Source organism: Gasterosteus aculeatus, chromosome 4, assembly GCF_964276395.1.
Source record: "Gasterosteus aculeatus chromosome 4, fGasAcu3.hap1.1, whole genome shotgun sequence".
In the NCBI taxonomy this organism is placed as follows: domain Eukaryota; kingdom Metazoa; phylum Chordata; class Actinopteri; order Perciformes; family Gasterosteidae; genus Gasterosteus; species Gasterosteus aculeatus.
In genome coordinates this window covers 9968532-9987906 of record NC_135691.1, presented here as the reverse complement: position 1 = coordinate 9987906, position 19375 = coordinate 9968532, and the positions used below count along the sequence as shown (strand labels likewise).

Sequence of the window (19375 nt, the reverse complement as noted above, 5' to 3'; positions counted from 1 at the left end):
CACACGTGTACAACTACGAGGTGTGCAGGACGAATGACTCCAGAAAGAGTGACTGTAAGTTCGGCACAGTCGGTAGTGAGAACGTGCTGATAATGGACCCCAGTTCTACAGGAACGATGCAGCGGATACAGAGTGAGAAGAACATCCTGGATGAACCAGATTCTCCGCTAGAGGTTTGACTTTTTAAACATTATTTTTTTAACCGCTATTGGAGGAATATTTGTTAAACGTTAAAGCTCGTATTACCTGTTATACTATATTTTTACAGAGCATGGTTTGGCAATCATTGTGTTGCATGCTCGAGTCTAGGCCTTCCATATATTTCGTAGCCAAAATATGTTTAATCAACAATACATCATATTTTTAGATCTCCCCTTATGATGATGATCCATTTTCACCATATTAGTTTAATTTATTGACATTTGCTTTATGTGCTTAAAGAGGCAGAAGCAGATAACTTTTTACCTTCTCTCTTAGCATAGGTGTCTTGAAAGTGAAAGTCTTTTTTGATTGTTTTAGCTACTTCCTGTTTATATACAGTATCATCGTTTTTTATTCTATTCAATAAACAATATAATGTATATATGTGTTAATGCATATATTATATTGTGCAGATAGATATACTTTTTTGTTTTGCTCATTCATTCATTTGAGCAGCAGACAAGTCGTTTTGTCAGATGAATCCATGTCTATTGGTGGTACCTTATATTGGTTTTCAGAATCTATTCATTTTACAACATAGGACAGAAATAATTACTTTGCCTACTCTTTTTTTTCTCCCTTTATTTTTTCAAATGTGCCTCGTGAGATCTGCATGTTTCTTGTTCAGCTTCAGAATTCTTATCCTTTTAATCCATCTTCTAAACATTTTCTTGTGCTTCTGCAGTTGTTTAGTGTGCACTCTTAGGGCCGCTGTTGGCTAAACCGTGAGGCTAGCAGTGTTGTTGCAGCAGCACCTCCCATGTAACGTCGACATAATAAAGAAAGAGCACGGAGAGGAAGAGCGGAGAGTTGAGTCATGTAGCGAATTGGAAACAGGACGTTGACATCTGGGAGTTTATCGATTGTGGAATTTACAGGCTATTAGTTTACGTTTGATACTCAATTTTTATCGTTTTTTTTAATCACACGGATACAGTCTGGATAGAACAATGACGAGGCAAGTACAGCTGATTGTCTGTCTACTCTCCGTTGGAGCGGTGTTTGGGCAGGTCAGCTACACTATTCCAGAGGAAATGACCAAAGGGTCCTTAGTAGGTAATATAGTACAGGGTTTAGGTTTACAAACCAAACGTCTGGTATCCGGTAAAGCAAGAATTTATACCATCGACAGTGATGAGTTTATCGAGCTAAATAGAGAGAGGGGAGTCCTCCTCGTCAAAGAGAAAATCGACAGAGAAGCGCTTTGCCGACGGACGACGCCGTGCGCTTTGCATTTTCAGATTATTTTGGAGAATCCTATGGAATTTTACGGCGTTATAGTCGAGATCACAGATATAAATGATAACGCACCAACCTTTGAAAAGAATGAGATGAAATTCAAAATAAGCGAATCAGCGGTTATCGGGTCAAAAATTGTTCTAGAACGGGCTGTCGATCTCGATGTCGGAATAAATGATGTTAAAAGCTATGAATTAAAACCAACGGATAATTTTGCTCTGATTTTGCGCAATAACGCAGACGGTAATAAAAACGTTGAGATTGCGCTGCAGAAGCCTTTGGACAGAGAGAAACAAGAGCAGATATCTCTTGTGTTAACGGCTGTAGATGGAGGAGAGCCGCAGATGTCAGGAACAATGCTGATTATTATTTCAGTGTTAGACGCTAATGATAATGCTCCCGTTTTCACTCAGCCAACCTACAAGGCTTTAGTTACTGAAAACTCACCCGTAGGAACAGTTATTGCCACCGTTTCAGCCTCAGATGCAGATCAGGGTTCTAACGGTGAAATTACATATTCTATCACAAATACATTAGACGATATAAGGAAAGTATTTGACGTAAATGAAAAAAACGGGGATGTTACTTTAATTGGAAAAATTGATTTTGAAGATTTGCGGAACCATCAAATTAACTTGCTTGCTAGTGATGAGGGGGGATTAACAGATTCTTGTAAGTTAGTTGTCGAAGTACAAGACGTAAATGACAACAAGCCTGAAATTTATATAATGTCAAAGTCAACTGTTATAACAGAGGATGCAAAACTCAATACAGTTGTTACAATGATAAACATCCAAGACAAGGACTCGGGAGACAACGGAAACGTGAAATGCTTTATAGGTGAAAATGCACCATTTACTTTAAAGACATCAACTAATAATATTTATAGTTTGGTAACAGACAGTGAATTAGACAGAGAGACAGCCTCAAATTATAATATAACTATGACCTGTTCTGATGAAGGAGTCCCCTCCCTCTCCAGCAGCGTCACTCTCACCTTACAGATCTCCGATGTTAATGATAACGTGCCTGTATTTGAGAGGAGCTCATATGAGGCCTATATTGTAGAAAACAACACACCGGGTCTCTCTATATTCACAGTAAAAGCCAGAGACGCTGACTGGAACCAGAACGCCCGTGTTTCTTACATACTGGAGGACTCCTCTGTTAACGGAGTGCCAGTCTCCTCGTATGTGTCCGTTAGTGCTGATAGTGGAGTCATCCATGCAGTGCACTCTTTTGACTACGAGCAGATCAAAGATTTCCACTTCCGAGTCAAAGGGCAAGATGGAGGCTCTCCTCCACTCAGTAGCAACGTGACCGTGAAAGTACTGATCCAGGACCAGAACGACAACCCTCCTCAGGTTCTGTACCCGGTGCAGACTGGAGGCTCTCTGGTGGCTGAGATGGTTCCTCGTTCAGCAGATGTGGGCTATCTGGTCACTAAAGTGGTGGCTGTTGATGTGGACTCTGGACAGAACGCCTGGCTCTCCTATAAACTGCAGAAAGCCACAGACAGGGCGCTGTTTGAAGTGGGCTTACAGAATGGAGAAATAAGAACTATCCGCGGAGTCACTGATAAAGATGCTGTGAAACAAAGACTGACTGTGATAGTGGAGGACAACGGGCAGCCCTCTCGTTCAGCTACAGTCATTGTTAACGTGGCGGTGGCGGACAGCTTCCCTGAAGTGCTGTCTGAGTTCACTGACTACACACAAGACAAGGAGTACAATGACAACATGACCTTCTACCTAGTGTTGGCTTTGGCTGTAGTGTCCTTCCTCTTCATCACGTGTTTAGTAGTTATTATATCGGTGAAGATCTACAGATGGAGGCAGTCTCGCGTCCTGTATCACTCCAATCTCCCTGTGATTCCGTATTATCCACCACGTTACTCAGACACTCTGGGGACAGGGACTCTCCCACACGTGTACAACTACGAGGTGTGCAGGACGAATGACTCCAGAAAGAGTGACTGTAAGTTCGGAACAGTCGGTAGTCAGAACGTGCTGATAATGGACCCCAGTTCTACAGGGACGATGCAGCGGATGAAAAGTGAGAAGAACATCCTGGATGAACCAGACTCTCCTCTAGAGGTTGGTTATTTGGTATAATAACACATTTTAACACATTTGCATGTTTCTTACAACTGAGGAAGTCCTTACCCTGTCCCATTTTCATGGGTTTGCAACTAGCACCATGGACAGAGGCACTGGTGTTACTTTTGCCCTGAACCTTTTTAATCATTTGCAGCTGCAGCATTGAGTATTTTTTTGTTTTTTATGCTTGCGGGTGGTTAGGTCTGGTTATGAGCTCTTATTGATCCTGCAACCGATGATTGTACATTATTTCTATAAACTATTTCATTTTTTTTCTTCCTATAAATCTATCCACCCATCTCTCTGTATCTTTCTGTCTCTCTGTCTAATTTGTCTTTCTACCCTTATACCTATGTGTCTACTTTTGGCAAACATTACATAGCTTAACCAAATGTTTGGCTGTCACTTGTTTGTTTTACTGATTACTTGAATTCAATTTTTCATCCGTACATCATAGTATTTTATTTCCACCGTTCATGATTACATCTATTAATAATATTCTCCACACTAGTGTGAAGGAAAGTCCTTTATTTTTGCATTTAGCATTCGTCAATCAACTTTTAAGGCTTTTAATTATGGAACATTTAAATATGCAGAACTTTAATTTTATTGTGTGTCGTGTAATTCAATGCTGTGCACTCATAGGGCCGCTGTTGGCCAGTGTGTCAATGTTTCACGCTGGGTATGAAAAGAAACCTCCCCATAATGTCTATCAGACACCGAAAGCCATTCACATGGTTACACCGTCGGCAACGTTTTTAACCAATGTAGTAAAAAAAATACCTTTTCCTAACGGATGTGGACTATTATGGATTGATACCGTTCACTTGCTTTTCGGAAAATATTATGGACCATAAAAATCCGGGCAATTTGGAAGATAATTTGTCACATTGAATTTTGCGAGGAAATATCGAGCAGAACAATGAGACGGCAAGTACTGTTGTTTTCTCTGGTCCTTCATCTAAGCACAGTGCTCGGCCAAATCAGCTACTCGATCCCGGAGGAAATGTCGAGTGGCTCTTTAGTCGGCAATATTGCTCAAGATTTGGGATTAGATATTAAACGAGTGAAATCAGGCAAAGCTCGGGTGTACACAGGAGACGGGGTGGGATACATCGAGCTAAATACAGAACGAGGAGTCCTACTTATCAAAGACAGAATAGACAGAGAAGCGATTTGCAGACAGACTACGCCTTGTGCTTTACATTTCCAGATTATTTTGGAGAATCCGATGGAGTTCTACAGCATCACAGTGGAAATAACAGATATAAATGACAGTCCCCCGACCTTTGAAAAGAACGAAGTCAGTTTTAAAATAAGCGAATCTGCTCTAATTGGAGCAACGTTCGGATTAGATAGAGCAATAGATCTTGATGTCGGCAAAAATGGTCTTCAAAACTACGAGCTGAAACCTACCGATAATTTTATACTCAAACGAAATAGTCAGGGGGATGGAACAGAAAAAGTGGAAATGGTTTTACAGAAGCACCTCGACAGAGAGAAGGAAGATATCATTTCTTTAGTTTTAACAGCGTTTGATGGAGGAGATCCCCAAATGTCGGGGACAATTAGGATTTCCATCACAGTGTTAGATGCCAATGATAACGCTCCTGTTTTTAAACAGTCAACGTACACCGCCACAGTCTTAGAAAATGCACCAATTGGGACAATTGTTACAGGCGTGGCTGCGTCCGACGCAGATTATGGAACGAATTGCAGAATTAAGTATTCAATTACTAACAGTTTAGATCAAGCACACGCATTGTTTCAGATTCATGAAGACAGTGGTGAAATTCGATTGATTGGAAATATTGATTATGAAAAAATGCAAAATTACCATATTAATATACGTGCAAGTGACGATGGTGGACTTACAGATTCATGCAAAGTCATAGTAGAAGTGGTGGATATAAACGACAATAAACCAGCAATAAATATAATGTCAAAATTAAACATGATATCTGAGCACTCTAAGGTGAGCACTGTTGTAGCTATGATTAACGTTCAAGACCCTGATTCAAGCGAAAACGGAAAAGTTCACTGTTTCATCAACAACAACACCCCTTTAACGATAATATCGACATCAAAAAAATTCTACAGTTTAGTAACTGACGGTGAATTAGACAGAGAGAAATCCTCTGAGTATAATATAACGGTGATGTGCTCTGATGAAGGAGTCCCCTCCCTCTCTAGTAGCGTCACTCTAAATTTACAGATCTCCGATGTTAATGATAACGCGCCTGAATTTGAGCGAACCTCATATGAGGCCTATATTGTAGAAAACAACACACCAGGACTCTCTATGTTCACAGTAAAAGCCACAGACGTTGACTGGAACCAGAATGCCCGTGTTTCTTACATACTGGAGGACTCCTCTGTTAACGGAGTGCCAGTCTCCTCGTATGTGTCCGTTAGTGCTGATAGTGGAGTCATCCATGCAGTGCGCTCTTTTGACTACGAGCAGATCAAATATTTCCACTTCCGCGTCAAAGCGCAGGATGGAGGCTCCCCTCCACTCAGTAGCAACGTGACTGTGAAAGTGCTGATCCAGGACCAGAATGACAACCCTCCTCAGGTTCTGTACCCGGTGCAGACGGGAGGCTCTCTGGTGGCTGAGATGGTTCCGCGTTCAGCAGATGTGGGCTATCTGGTCACTAAAGTGGTGGCTGTTGACGTGGACTCTGGACAGAACGCCTGGCTCTCCTATAAACTGCAGAAAGCCACAGACAGGGCGCTGTTTGAAGTGGGCTTACAGAATGGAGAAATAAGAACTATCCGCGGAGTCACTGATAAAGATGCTGTGAAACAAAGACTGACTGTGATGGTGGAGGACAACGGGCAGCCCTCTCGTTCAGCTACAGTCATTGTTAACGTGGCGGTGGCGGACAGCTTCCCTGAAGTGCTGTCTGAGTTCACTGACTACACACAAGACAAGGAGTACAATGACAACCTGACCTTCTACTTAGTGTTGGCTTTGGCTGTAGTTTCCTTCCTCTTCATTACTTGTTTAGTGGTTATTATATCAGTGAAGATCTACAGATGGAGACAGTCTCGCGTCCTGTATCACTCCAATCTCCCTGTGATTCCGTATTATCCACCACGTTACTCAGACACTTTGGGGACAGGGACTCTCCCACACGTGTACAACTACGAGGTGTGCAGGACGAATGACTCCAGAAAGAGTGACTGTAAGTTCGGCACAGTCGGTAGTCAGAACGTGCTGATAATGGACCCCAGTTCTACAGGGACGATGCAGCGGATGAAAAGTGAGAAGAACATCCTTGATGAACCAGACTCTCCTTTGGAGGTGAGGTCTTTGATATGTTGATTTTCACATTTATTTATCATGTAAGTGTTTGTTGTGTGGTTTCCCTCATGTTAACCCATGACCTTTTACACAGAACCAACTTATGGATATGTCAAGCCATTGGAGTTATGATTTTTTCCCCTCATTCATGACATTTGGGATTTGGACCATATTGAAAAGTCTCTGTCGGTGAAACAAGTGTTCAGGCAGAGCGCTCATTTTTCCATGTATAAAGTGAGGAACAATACTTAACAACTTTATTTCGATCAAAGACTGTAACATCAAAGGATTACTTTATTTACTTTGGTTTGTTTTTCAAATGAATTGTACACAGAAGGCTATTGATCTCATATATTATTAAATTTGCAGTGGCGTTTGAGAAAACCTTCTCGCAAAAAGGGGCGTTTGAATTGTAGGTTATTTGTGCCGTTTCTTCTCTTCTTTCCTTGTCTCAATCACATCATGCCCCAAATCACGGAGCTTGAAAAGACGTAACTTATCGGTAGTGTTGTTCAAGACATTGGTGTCGATGTGCTAAGGCTGCGGTCTTGTCGTCCCCGTATTTCCACTAAGCAAAGCAGCAGTGCACCGGGCTGAAAACGGATGAGGTTGTTTTATTCGCAAACGACAGAAAAGACAAGAGCAGGATGTGTAAAACTACGAGGTGGGCAATACCAGTGACTCAAGAAAGAGTGACTTTATTTCTTCTGAATTAGTTGAAGCAAAATGCACATTTATACTGCTGTCCGGTGATAATTTGAGTCACTGTCCTTGGTGCTGAATCGGTAAACGCAATCATTTTGAAGCAAAGTCTTAACGAGTTTCAAATGCAGGCCAACTACATAGGGGAACACGAAATATAAAACGAACCGCAAACTTAATGTTTTAATATATAATATTCCATTATTAAGATTAATCACCACATATTTAGTTAATCATCATACTTCTGAGGGAGGGCTTTCCTTATCTTCCCTGTTGTACTCGTGACAGTTCTCTCTCTCTCTCTCTCGCTCTCGCTCTCGCTCTCGCTCTCGCTCTCGCTCTCGCTCTCGCTCTCGCTCTCGCTCTCTCTCTCTCGCTATCTATCTCAACCATTAGTTAACTAATAGTATCAATGTTTTACCAAAAACATCTTTAATGAAAAAAAAAAACAATGTAACAGGTTTAACAAAAAAAGTGGAATGGCTGAATAGAAGATATCCCAAAAACAAACATTCGGCTACCTTTTTCTTAATCACTTATTAATATCAAATACACTAATTAGTAGAATTTTTAGTGTACTTTACATTTCATTTTTGATTCATTTTTTAAATGCTTCTTGTTGTTTCTCGATAGTACATTACTGTGTTCTCAAAAAAAATAATCTAACATATTTCATAGAAGAACTGAATTTATTTAAATTGTTTGAATCGTGTATTTAAATTGGTATTAATATTGTAGACTTCACGTGCATTTCCTTGGACGGGCTCTGAGCGCCGCTGATGATACATCACTGACTAACAGTGTAAGCAGCGCAGCAGTCCACCCCTTTCAATCCGTTCAATGTTTCACTGCTAAGAGAAGACACGGTCAGTCTCCTCATGTGTTATAACGAAGCATTTATCGAGGATTTTCTCTAATTATGATATCGTTTCCTTATTTTTTTTAACAACGATCAGCTTTGGATGGAAAAGGATTACCGTTCATCTTCAGTTGGATTCATGATGGCGTTTATGTGGATAACCGATCTTAGAGGCCGAGGACAAGCACTGTTTGTCATTCTTTGTCTTTTTAAGCTGAGCTCAGTGACTGGACAGGCTCGCTATTCCGTGCCAGAGGAACAGGCAGAGGGATCTTTCGTTGGAAACATCGCTAGAGATTTAGGTTTGGATGTTGCGAGGCTTAAATCAGGTAAAGCTCGCATTATTACAAAGGAGAGTCGACAATACGTTGATTTAAACCGGGACAAAGGCACCCTCGTGATTAAAGAGCGAGTCGACCGAGAAGAGCTGTGTGGAAAGACGACGCCCTGTAGCTTCAGTTTCGAAGTCATTTTAGAAAGTCCCATCCAGCTTTATCGGGTCACCGTGGAGGTAATAGACGTGAACGATAACAGCCCTTCGTTCCCAAGGGATGAAATCCGTTTGAATATTGTTGAAAGTGTTTTAACGGGGACTCGCTTCTCTCTCATGAGTGCCGATGATCCCGATGTTGGAATTAATGACATTCAAAAATACATCCTCAAACCCGTGGATCATTTTAAATTACAAGTACAGAGCCAGCCTGATGGAGGGAAATCCATCGAAATGGTTTTACAAAACCCGTTAGACCGAGAAAAAGAAGAGACTCACATGCTCGTTCTGATTGCTTCAGATGGAGGAGAACCACAAAGATCAGGGACAGTACGCATTCATGTCACTGTGCTAGATGCTAACGATAATGCGCCAGTTTGTAGTCAGCCTGTTTATAAAGCAGAAGTCAAGGAGAACTCCCCAGAAGGAACAGTAGTAACCACTGTGAGTGCCAATGACGCAGATACAGGAGTCAATGGTGAAATAACATTTTCCATTCCGTATGCCACCAAAAAGTCGAAGGAGCTTTTTGAAGTAAATGTTAAAACTGGAGAGATTAAAGTTGCAGGTAAGCTAGACTTTGAAATAGCCAAAACGTATCAATTAAACGTTAAGGCTAGTGACCAAGGAGGATATTCGGATATGTGCAAAGTTATAATTCAAATAATTGATGAGAATGACAACATCCCTGCGATACAGCTGATGTCATTTGCAAACTCGATATCTGAAGACTCTCCCCCAGGTACAACTATTGCTGTTATTAATGTGCATGATGTTGACTCTGATGGTAACGGTGTTGTCAAATGCTCCATTGACTCTGACATGCCTTTCAAAATTGAGTCTTCATTAACTGGATATTATACTATAGTAACCGATAACGTCCTAGACAGAGAAAGTATCCCTGAGTACAACATCACTATAACGGTCTCTGACCAAGGCTCCCCTCCTCTGACTAGCAGGAAACAAATCAATGTAAAAGTGTCTGATGTGAATGACAACCCTCCTGAATTTCACCAGTCAGAATACAGTAAGACTTTACCAGAGAGCAACTCTCCTGGGTTTTCTGTGTTCACTCTCAGTGCTCGTGATGCAGACTCGGGCCAAAACGCTCGGGTGTCTTACTTCCTGGAGGAGAAACAGATTAATGGGGCAGCTGTGTCCTCGTTGGTGTCCGTAAATTCAGAAAGTGGTGTCATTCACGCAGTGAGGTCGTTTGATTTTGAGCAAATTAAAAGCTTTGAATTCAACGTAACTGCTCGTGATGCCGGATCCCCTCCACTGAGTTCAGTTGCTACAGTTAGATTAATAGTCCAAGACCTGAACGACAACCCTCCTCAGGTTCTGTACCCGGTGCAGACGGGAGGCTCTCTGGTGGCTGAGATGGTTCCTCGTTCAGCAGATGTGGGCTATCTGGTCACTAAAGTGGTGGCTGTTGATGTGGACTCTGGACAGAACGCCTGGCTCTCCTATAAACTGCAGAAAGCCACAGACAGGGCGCTGTTTGAAGTGGGCTTACAGAATGGAGAAATAAGAACTATCCGCGGAGTCACTGATAAAGATGCTGTGAAACAAAGACTGACTGTGATAGTGGAGGACAACGGGCAGCCCTCTCGTTCAGCTACAGTCATTGTTAACGTGGCGGTGGCGGAAAGCTTCCCTGAAGTGCTGTCTGAGTTCACTGACTACACACAAGACAAGGAGTACAATGACAACCTGACCTTCTACTTAGTGTTGGCTTTGGCTGTAGTTTCCTTACTCTTCATCACTTGTTTAGTGGTTATTATATCGGTGAAGATCTACAGATGGAGACAGTCTCGCGTCCTGTATCACTCCAATCTCCCTGTGATTCCGTATTATCCACCACGTTACTCAGACACTCTGGGGACAGGGACTCTCCCACACGTGTACAACTACGAGGTGTGCAGGACGAATGACTCCAGAAAGAGTGACTGTAAGTTCGGCACAGTCGGTAGTCAGAACGTGCTGATAATGGACCCCAGTTCTACAGGGACGATGCAGCGGATACAGAGTGAGAAGAACATCCTGGATGAACCAGACTCTCCTCTAGAGGTTTGAATGTTTAAATACCCTTTCACTGAATTCATACTTTTATGAAAAGATTTCATGTCGGTTTATTATTTAAGTTACAACCATTGCACATATGGTTCATGTTTAGCTGCGGTTCCCTTAGAAATGTCAAATACATTCTTATTTACAACTGCTTTGTTCAAAGACACGATGCATTGGTTTGAATATGATCTCATCTCATCAATATTAATTACACAATTTGTAATATCATGATTTTTGGTAGTAGTATTAGAAATATTGTTAGGTAATTACAACATATTTACTGATCTTTTCTTGCTTGAGGTTATCACAATATTTGAAATACCTTTGCAGCCTCAAGATTTGTGTTGTTCGTCCGAGTTGGTTCTTACTAAGTTTAGACAGCGAAATGTACCATCTAAATTAAAGCTTTATCGACTGTTGTTATGCCCTATATATCGTTATTTTATAATTTTCCTCCCGTCATATTTTCATGCTTTCATTCTTCCGTATATGTCTCGAGCAATGTTTTAGATTCCGTCTTTGACAACATCTGAGTAACATAGTGTCATTAGTTGGGCATCTGTTCAATTATAATCTAATATTATGATTACTTAAATCGTACATTAGATGTTTTTTGATAAAATCGTCCTGCAGTCGTTTGTCCCGGATATTACATATTTCATTACTTCCTATATTGCTCATGCTAAGATCCCCATAGTTGAATTTCGGTCGGTGTTCTGCAGTGTTATAGTGTAGACTCTTAGGGCCGCTGTTGACCAGAGGGTTGTTGAATGAAAACAGGGTTTAAACAGCACCTCCCAAGTCACTTCGACACATCACAGAGAGACCACGAAGAACATCGAGCGGATACTTCTGTTGGCTGAATACGTTTTATTTAAAAAGAGGATACATTTCGTAATGCAAAACATTTGCATCCGACGAGTCGATTGTGCCGTGGTTTATTTGATATTCGACATTGGAAGCTGAGGAGGAATATTTTCTTTTTTTTCTCGAATATCATCCGACGTGAAGCCTCACTGGGGAAAATCAGAAAGAACAATGAATCGGCAAGTGCTGTTGTTTATCGCTCTCCTTTACCACTACTCCGTGTTTGGACAAGTCAGCTACTCAATTCCGGAGGAAATGTCGAGAGGCTCATTAGTGGGAAATATTGCGCAAGATTTGGATTTAGATAGACGGCGTTTGGTGTCCGGTAAAGCCAGGATCTACACGAGGAACAGCGACGAGTACGTAGAGCTGAACAGAGACAGAGGATTCCTCCTCGTCAAAGAGAGAATCGACAGGGAGGTGCTGTGTCCGGAGACAGTGCTTTGCGCGTTGGATGTTCAGATTATTCTGGAGAATCCTATGGAATTTTACAGTGTCACAATCCAGATCACAGATATCAATGACAATGCACCGACCTTTGAAAAGAGTGAGATGAAATTCAAAATTAGCGAGTCGGCGATCACCGGAGCTAAATTTGTTCTACAGAGGGCCATGGATCTTGATGAAGGAATTAACGATGTTAAAAGCTATGAATTAAAACCAACAGATCATTTTGCTTTAAAACTCAATCATAATGCAAATGGTTATAAACATGTTGAGATGGTACTCCAGAAGCCTTTGGACAGAGAGAAACAAGAGCAGATATCTCTTGTGTTAACGGCTGTAGATGGAGGAGAGCCGCAGATGTCAGGAACAATGCTGATTATTATTACAGTTTTAGACGCTAATGATAATGCTCCCGTTTTTACTCAGCCAACCTACAAGGCTTCAGTTACTGAAAACTCTCCTCGAGGAACAGTTGTTGCCACTGTTTCAGCGTCAGACGCAGATCAGGGTTCTAACGGTAAAATAACATATTCAATAACAAATACGTTTGATAATGTCCGCAAAGTATTCGAGGTAAATGATGAAAACGGGGAGGTTTTATTAATCGGCGATATTGATTTCGAAAAATCTAGACACTTTCAAATAAATGTACTTGCAAGTGACGACGGAGGACTCACAGATTCGTGTAAGTTAAGTGTTGATGTACAAGACGTGAATGACAACAAGCCTGAAATTAACATAATGTCCAAGTCAACTGTTGTATCAGAGGATGCCAAACTCAACACAGTGGTTACAATGATAAATATTGAAGATCTAGATTCTGAAGAAAACGGAAACGTCAAATGTTTTATCGGCGAAAACTTACCGTTCATTTTAAAAACATCAACAGATAACTTTTATAGTTTAGTGACAGATAGTGAAATTGACAGAGAGAAAGCGTCTGATTATAATATAACTGTGACCTGCTCCGATGAAGGAGTCCCCTCCCTCTCCAGCAGCGTCACTCTCACCTTACAGATCTCTGATGTTAATGATAACGCGCCTGTATTTGAGAGAAGCTCATGTGAGGCCTATATTGTAGAAAACAACACACCGGGACTCTCTATATTCACAGTGAAAGCCAGAGACGCTGACTGGAACCAGAACGCACGTGTATCTTACATCCTGGAGGACTCCTCTGTTAACGGAGTGCCAGTCTCCTCGTATGTGTCCGTTAGTGCTGATAGTGGAGTCATCCATGCAGTGCGCTCTTTTGACTACGAGCAGATCAAAGATTTCCACTTCCGCGTCAAAGCGCAGGATGGAGGCTCCCCTCCACTCAGTAGCAACGTGACTGTGAAAGTAATGATCCAGGACCAGAACGACAACCCTCCCCAGGTTCTGTACCCGGTCCAGACTGGAGGCTCTCTGGTGGCTGAGATGGTTCCTCGTTCAGCAGATGTGGGCTATCTGGTCACTAAAGTGGTGGCTGTTGACGTGGACTCTGGACAGAACGCCTGGCTCTCCTATAAACTGCAGAAAGCCACAGACAGGGCGCTGTTTGAAGTAGGCTTACAGAATGGAGAAATAAGAACTATCCGCGGGGTCACTGATAAAGATGCTGTGAAACAAAGACTGACTGTGATAGTGAAGGACAACGGGCAGCCCTCTCGTTCAGCTACAGTCATTGTTAACGTGGCGGTGGCGGACAGCTTCCCTGAAGTGCTGTCTGAGTTCACTGACTACACACAAGACAAGGAGTACAATGACAACCTGACCTTCTACTTAGTGTTGGCTTTGGCTGTAGTTTCCTTCCTCTTTATCACGTGTTTAGTGGTTATTATATCGGTGAAGATCTACAGATGGAGACAGTCTCGCGTCCTGTATCACTCCAATCTCCCTGTGATTCCGTATTATCCACCACGTTACTCAGACACTCTGGGGACAGGGACTCTCCCACACGTGTACAACTACGAGGTGTGCAGGACGAATGACTCCAGAAAGAGTGACTGTAAGTTCGGAACAGTCGGTAGTCAGAACGTGCTGATAATGGACCCCAGTTCTACAGGAACGATGCAGCGGATACAGAGTGAGAAGAACATCCTGGATGAACCAGACTCTCCTCTAGAGGTGAGGTCCTTTATATGTTGAACTTTTTATCACGTAGGTGCTTTTTTGTCTGTGTTAAAAAAGTAAGGTTGCCTTTTAGTCTCAAGTGTATGTTAACCCATGACCATTTACACACACAACTTGAATATTTCAAGTTACAGTCACAGGAGTTATGATTTTGATCATGATTCAGTGGAGGCACAGCGCTCATTTTTCCATATATAAAGAGAAGAACAAGACATAACAACTTCTCCCACAATTGTATTTCAAACAAAGACTGTAACATAAAAGGAATACTTTATTTAACTTACTTTGTTTTTTAAATGAATTGTACACAGAAGGCGTTTGCTCTCATATATTATTAAATTTCGAGTGGCGTTTGAGAAAATCTCCTCCCAAAAAGGGGCGTTTGAATTGTGGTTGGTTGTTGCCGTTTCTGCTGTTCTTTCCTTGTCTCAATCACATCGTGTGACGCCAAATCAAAGAGATTAAAATTACGTAACTTATTGCTAGCATTGATCAAGACATTGGTTTGGATGTACAAAGGCTGAGTTCTGGTCGTGCCCGTATTTTCACTAAACAAAGCTTTCAGTGCACCGAGCTGAAAACGGACGAGATTGTTTTAATCGTCAACGACAGAATAGGTAAGAAAAGAATGTGTAAAAGTACGGGGTGGGCAAGACCAGTGACTCAAGAAAGAGTGACGTGTTTTCTCTTTCTCTTCTACTCAGTTGAAGCAAAGTGCACATTTATTCTGATGTCCGGAGGTAAATTGAGTCACTGTCCTTGGTTCTGAAACGGTAAATGTAATAATTTTGAAGTAGCTTTCTTAACGAGTTTGCAATGCAAGCCAAATGCATATGGGAACCGGAAAAAAAACTCAAACCGTAATCCTTACTTTTTTTTAATGCGTAATGTTATAATGTTGTATTCAAATTAATCTCAGCATTGTTGACAATCATCCTCCGGATAAGGGATGGGGTTCTCATCTATTCAGTCTTATTCATGTCAGTTTTCTGTCTCTCTCATTCATTAAATTGATAGTATTAATTTTCAAACAAAATCATCTTTAATGTTAAAAAATATTTTATAGGTTTGACGAAAATTAAACAGCTGAAAAGATACTTCGCAAAAAAGCTTTCTGCAACCAGTGATGATTATTCTTTCACTGTAGTACATTATTGTGATGTCAACAAAAATAATATCGAATCGATAAAGTTTTATTAATATGTTAAAAGGCTTTTATAGTATTTTCGTTGTATTTTTTTAATCCTGTCTAAAAAACTCGTGCTTTTTAATAATAATCTGCATTTAAATGTTTCATGCATGAACAGAATTTATTTAAAATGTTTGAATCGTATATTTAAATTGGGATTCATATTGTAGTCTTCACTTCCATTTCCTTGGACGGGCTCTGAGCGCCGCTGTTGATACATCACTGACTAACAGTGTAAGCAGAGCAGCAGTCCACCCCGTTCAGTACGTACAACGAAGACACGGTCAGTCTCCTGAAGTGTTATAACGAAGCATTTGTCGAGGATTATCTCTCCTGATGATATTGTTTCCTTTTTTCAACAACGACCAGTTTTGGATGGAAAAGGATTACCGTTCATCTTCAGTTGGATTCATGATGGCTTTTATTAGGAAAACCGATCTTAGAGGCCGAGGACAAGCACTGTTTGTCATTCTTTGTCTTTTTAAGCTGAGCTCAGTGACTGGACAGGCTCGCTATTCCGTAACAGAGGAACAGGCAGAGGGGTCTTTCGTTGGAAACATCGCTAGAGATTTAGGTTTGGATGTTGCGAGGCTCATATCAGGTAAAGCTCGGATTATTACAAAGGGGAGACGACAGTACGTTGATTTAAACCGGGACAAAGGCACCCTCGTGATTAAAGAGCGAATCGACCGAGAAGAGCTGTGTGGAAAGACGACGCCCTGTAGCTTCAGTTTCGAAGTCATTTTAGAAAATCCCATCCAGCTTTATCGGGTGACCGTGGAGGTAATAGACGTGAACGATAACAGCCCGTCGTTCCCAAAGGATGAAATCAGTTTGAATATTTTTGAAAGTGTTGTAACGGGGACTCGCTTCTCATTAGAGAGTGCATACGACCCAGATGTTGGAATTAATGACATTCAAAAATACATCCTGAAACCCGTTGATAATTTTAAATTAGAAGTACAGAACCAGCCTGAAGGAGGGAAATCCATCGAGATGGTTTTACAAAACCTTTTAGACCGAGAAAAAGAGGAGACTCACACACTCGTGCTGATTGCTTCAGATGGAGGAGAACCACACAGATCAGGGACAGTACGCATTCATATCACTGTGCTCGATATCAATGATAATGCGCCAGTTTGTAGTCAGCCGGTTTATAAAGCAGAAGTCAAGGAGAACTCTCCAGAAGGAACAGTAGTAACCACTGTGAGTGCCAATGACGCAGATAAAGGAGTCAATAGTGAAGTAACGTTTTCCATAGCACATGTGACCAGAGAAGTGAAGCAGCTCTTTGAAGTAAATGACAAAACTGGAGAGATTAAAGTTGCAAGTAAACTAGATTTTGAAAAATCCGAAACACATCAATTAAACGTTAAGGCTAGTGACCACGGAGGACTGTCTGACACGTGCAAACTCATAATTCAAATTATTGATGAGAATGACAACATCCCTACAATACAGTTGATGTCATTTGCCAACTCGATATCCGAGGACTCTCCTCCAGGTACAACTATTGCTGTTATTAATGTGGATGACGTTGACTCTGATGGTAACGGTGTTGTCAAATGCTCCATTGACTCTGACATGCCTTTTAAAATGGAGTCTTCATTAACTGGATATTATACTATACTAACCGATAACGTCTTAGACAGAGAAAGTATCCATGAGTACAACATCACTATAACGGTTTCTGACCAAGGCTCTCCTCCTCTGACTAGCAGGAAACAAATCAATGTAAAAGTCTCTGATGTGAATGACAACCCTCCTGAATTTCACCAGTCAGAATACAGTAAGACTTTACCAGAGAACAACTCTCCTGGTGTTTCTGTGTTCACTCTCAGTGCTCGTGATGCAGACTCGGGCCAAAACGCTCGGGTGTCTTACTTCCTGGACGAGAAAGAGGTTAATGGGGCAGCTGTGTCCTCGTTAGTGTCCATAAATTCAGAAAGTGGTGTCATTCACGCAGTAAGGTCGTTTGATTTTGAGCAAATCAAAAGCTTTGAATTCAACGTAACTGCTCGTGATGCCGGATCCCCTCCTCTGAGTTCAGTTGCTACAGTTAGATTAATAGTTCAAGACGTGAACGACAACCCTCCCCAGGTTCTATATCCAGTCCAGACTGGAGGCTCTCTGGTGGCTGAGATGGTTCCTCGTTCAGCAGATGTGGGCTATCTGGTCACTAAAGTGGTGGCTGTTGATGTGGACTCTGGACAGAACGCCTGGCTCTCCTATAAACTACAGAAAGCCACAGACAGGGCGCTGTTTGAAGTGGGCTTACAAGATGGAGAAATAAGAACTATCCGCGGAGTCACTGATAAAGATGCTGTGAAACAAAGACTGACTGTGATAGTGGAGGACAACGGGCAGCCCTCTCGTTCAGCTACAGTCATTGTTAACGTGGCGGTGGCGGACAGCTTCCCTGAAGTGCTGTCTGAGTTCACTGACTACACACAAGACAAGGAGTACAATGACAACCTGACCTTCTACTTAGTGTTGGCTTTGGCTGTAGTTTCCTTCCTCTTCATCACGTGTTTAGTGGTTATTATATCGGTGAAGATCTACAGATGGAGACAGTCTCGCGTCCTGTATCACTCCAATCTTCCTGTGATTCCGTATTATCCGCCACGTTACTCAGACACTTTGGGGACAGGGACTCTCCCACACGTGTACAACTACGAGGTGTGCAGGACGAATGACTCCAGAAAGAGTGACTGTAAGTTCGGCACAGTCGGTAGTCAGAACGTGCTGATAATGGACCCCAGTTCTACAGGAACGATGCAGCGGATACAGAGTGAGAAGAACATCCTGGATGAACCAGACTCTCCTCTAGAGGTCAGTTAAATAATGTTGCTTCGTATATACGTCTTCACTTGTCTTTCACGGTTTATCTGCGCTATAGTAAAGTGCTGGGAAGAGGTTTTGCATTTTCAGGACCATGGACAGAACGTCTACATTCTCAGTTATTAGTCGGTTTTATTTCATGTAACATGGATTTCACTTTTACTTTGTTGCATCTCATGTTAAAGTCAACCCCTATATCATTTAACGGTAAGACTTATCTGAACCTTTTTCACACTGATTTTGGCTTTTATTCTCAATTAAGGTGGATGGCAATCTTTGTCACAAAGTCACATTTGTATTGTTGTATTTGCTTCCGTCACTTTCACTGTCACTTCTCTACTGTCCAATATTTTTTTTAAAGTAAATGTTTTTTCTTGGTTCTTTTTAGATGGTATTTTGGCAAGGTTTTTATAGATCAATCACCTTGGTATAGTTCCTGGTGAAGTTATTTACTAATATTCCAAATAAACATTTTTTTCTTAGATTTATTACATTTGAGTTCAGATTAAACATGCAGTGCATACCTTTTTAATGCATATTAAACACATGGTTCAATAATGTGTTTTTTAAGAATATAGTTTTTTATATGGTATAATTGTCACATTTAATATTTCTATCTGCATTAAAAAGAAAATAGGGTGGTCATTGACCATCTTTAAACGTTCTTCTTTACGGCTCCTTGGTCTGAAGGTCATGTTTGACTCGTCCATTTCCTTTCGAGAAGTGTTTGGTGTATTAAGTATTTCAAGCTTTCGGTAGTTATTTCCCCCTTCCTTTCTAATTAATACTTATTTTTTATTCTCACAATTTTGTTCAATTATGTTTAATATCTCTTACAGAAACATTTTAATGCACATGATTCAGACAAAAAAAATCCTAGTCAGAATTTTATAGAATCATCTCACCTTGTTGCTAATGTTATTATTATTGTTCATCAAGTTACCTATTA

At 41.2% G+C, this 19375-nt stretch overlaps 5 protein-coding genes across 8 annotated transcripts in view; all 5 read left to right on the top strand.

Moving 5' to 3' along the window:
* The window catches only part of LOC120818130 (protocadherin gamma-C5), a 168550-nt gene that overhangs the window by 52134 nt on the left and 97041 nt on the right, over window positions 1-19375 (top strand). The gene's annotated exons all lie outside the window — the stretch shown is intronic.
* LOC144406201 (protocadherin gamma-A2-like) lies at window positions 901-4093 on the top strand. The gene has a single exon (XM_078101261.1). It carries the CDS (start codon window positions 1152-1154, stop codon window positions 3552-3554), a length of 2403 nt encoding a protein of 800 aa, XP_077957387.1. The 5' UTR covers window positions 901-1151; the 3' UTR covers window positions 3555-4093.
* LOC144406197 (protocadherin gamma-A11-like) lies at window positions 8231-12908 on the top strand. Its single transcript, XM_078101256.1, has one exon. The coding sequence runs from the start codon at window positions 8511-8513 to the stop codon at window positions 10971-10973; it is 2463 nt and encodes an 820-aa protein (XP_077957382.1). The 5' UTR covers window positions 8231-8510; the 3' UTR covers window positions 10974-12908.
* On the top strand, window positions 12006-16509 carry LOC144406200 (protocadherin gamma-A10-like). Its single transcript, XM_078101259.1, has one exon. The coding sequence runs from the start codon at window positions 12006-12008 to the stop codon at window positions 14409-14411; it is 2406 nt and encodes an 801-aa protein (XP_077957385.1). The 3' UTR covers window positions 14412-16509.
* On the top strand, window positions 15922-19322 carry LOC144406192 (protocadherin beta-16-like). The gene has a single exon (XM_078101250.1). It carries the CDS (start codon window positions 15922-15924, stop codon window positions 18424-18426), a length of 2505 nt encoding a protein of 834 aa, XP_077957376.1. The 3' UTR covers window positions 18427-19322.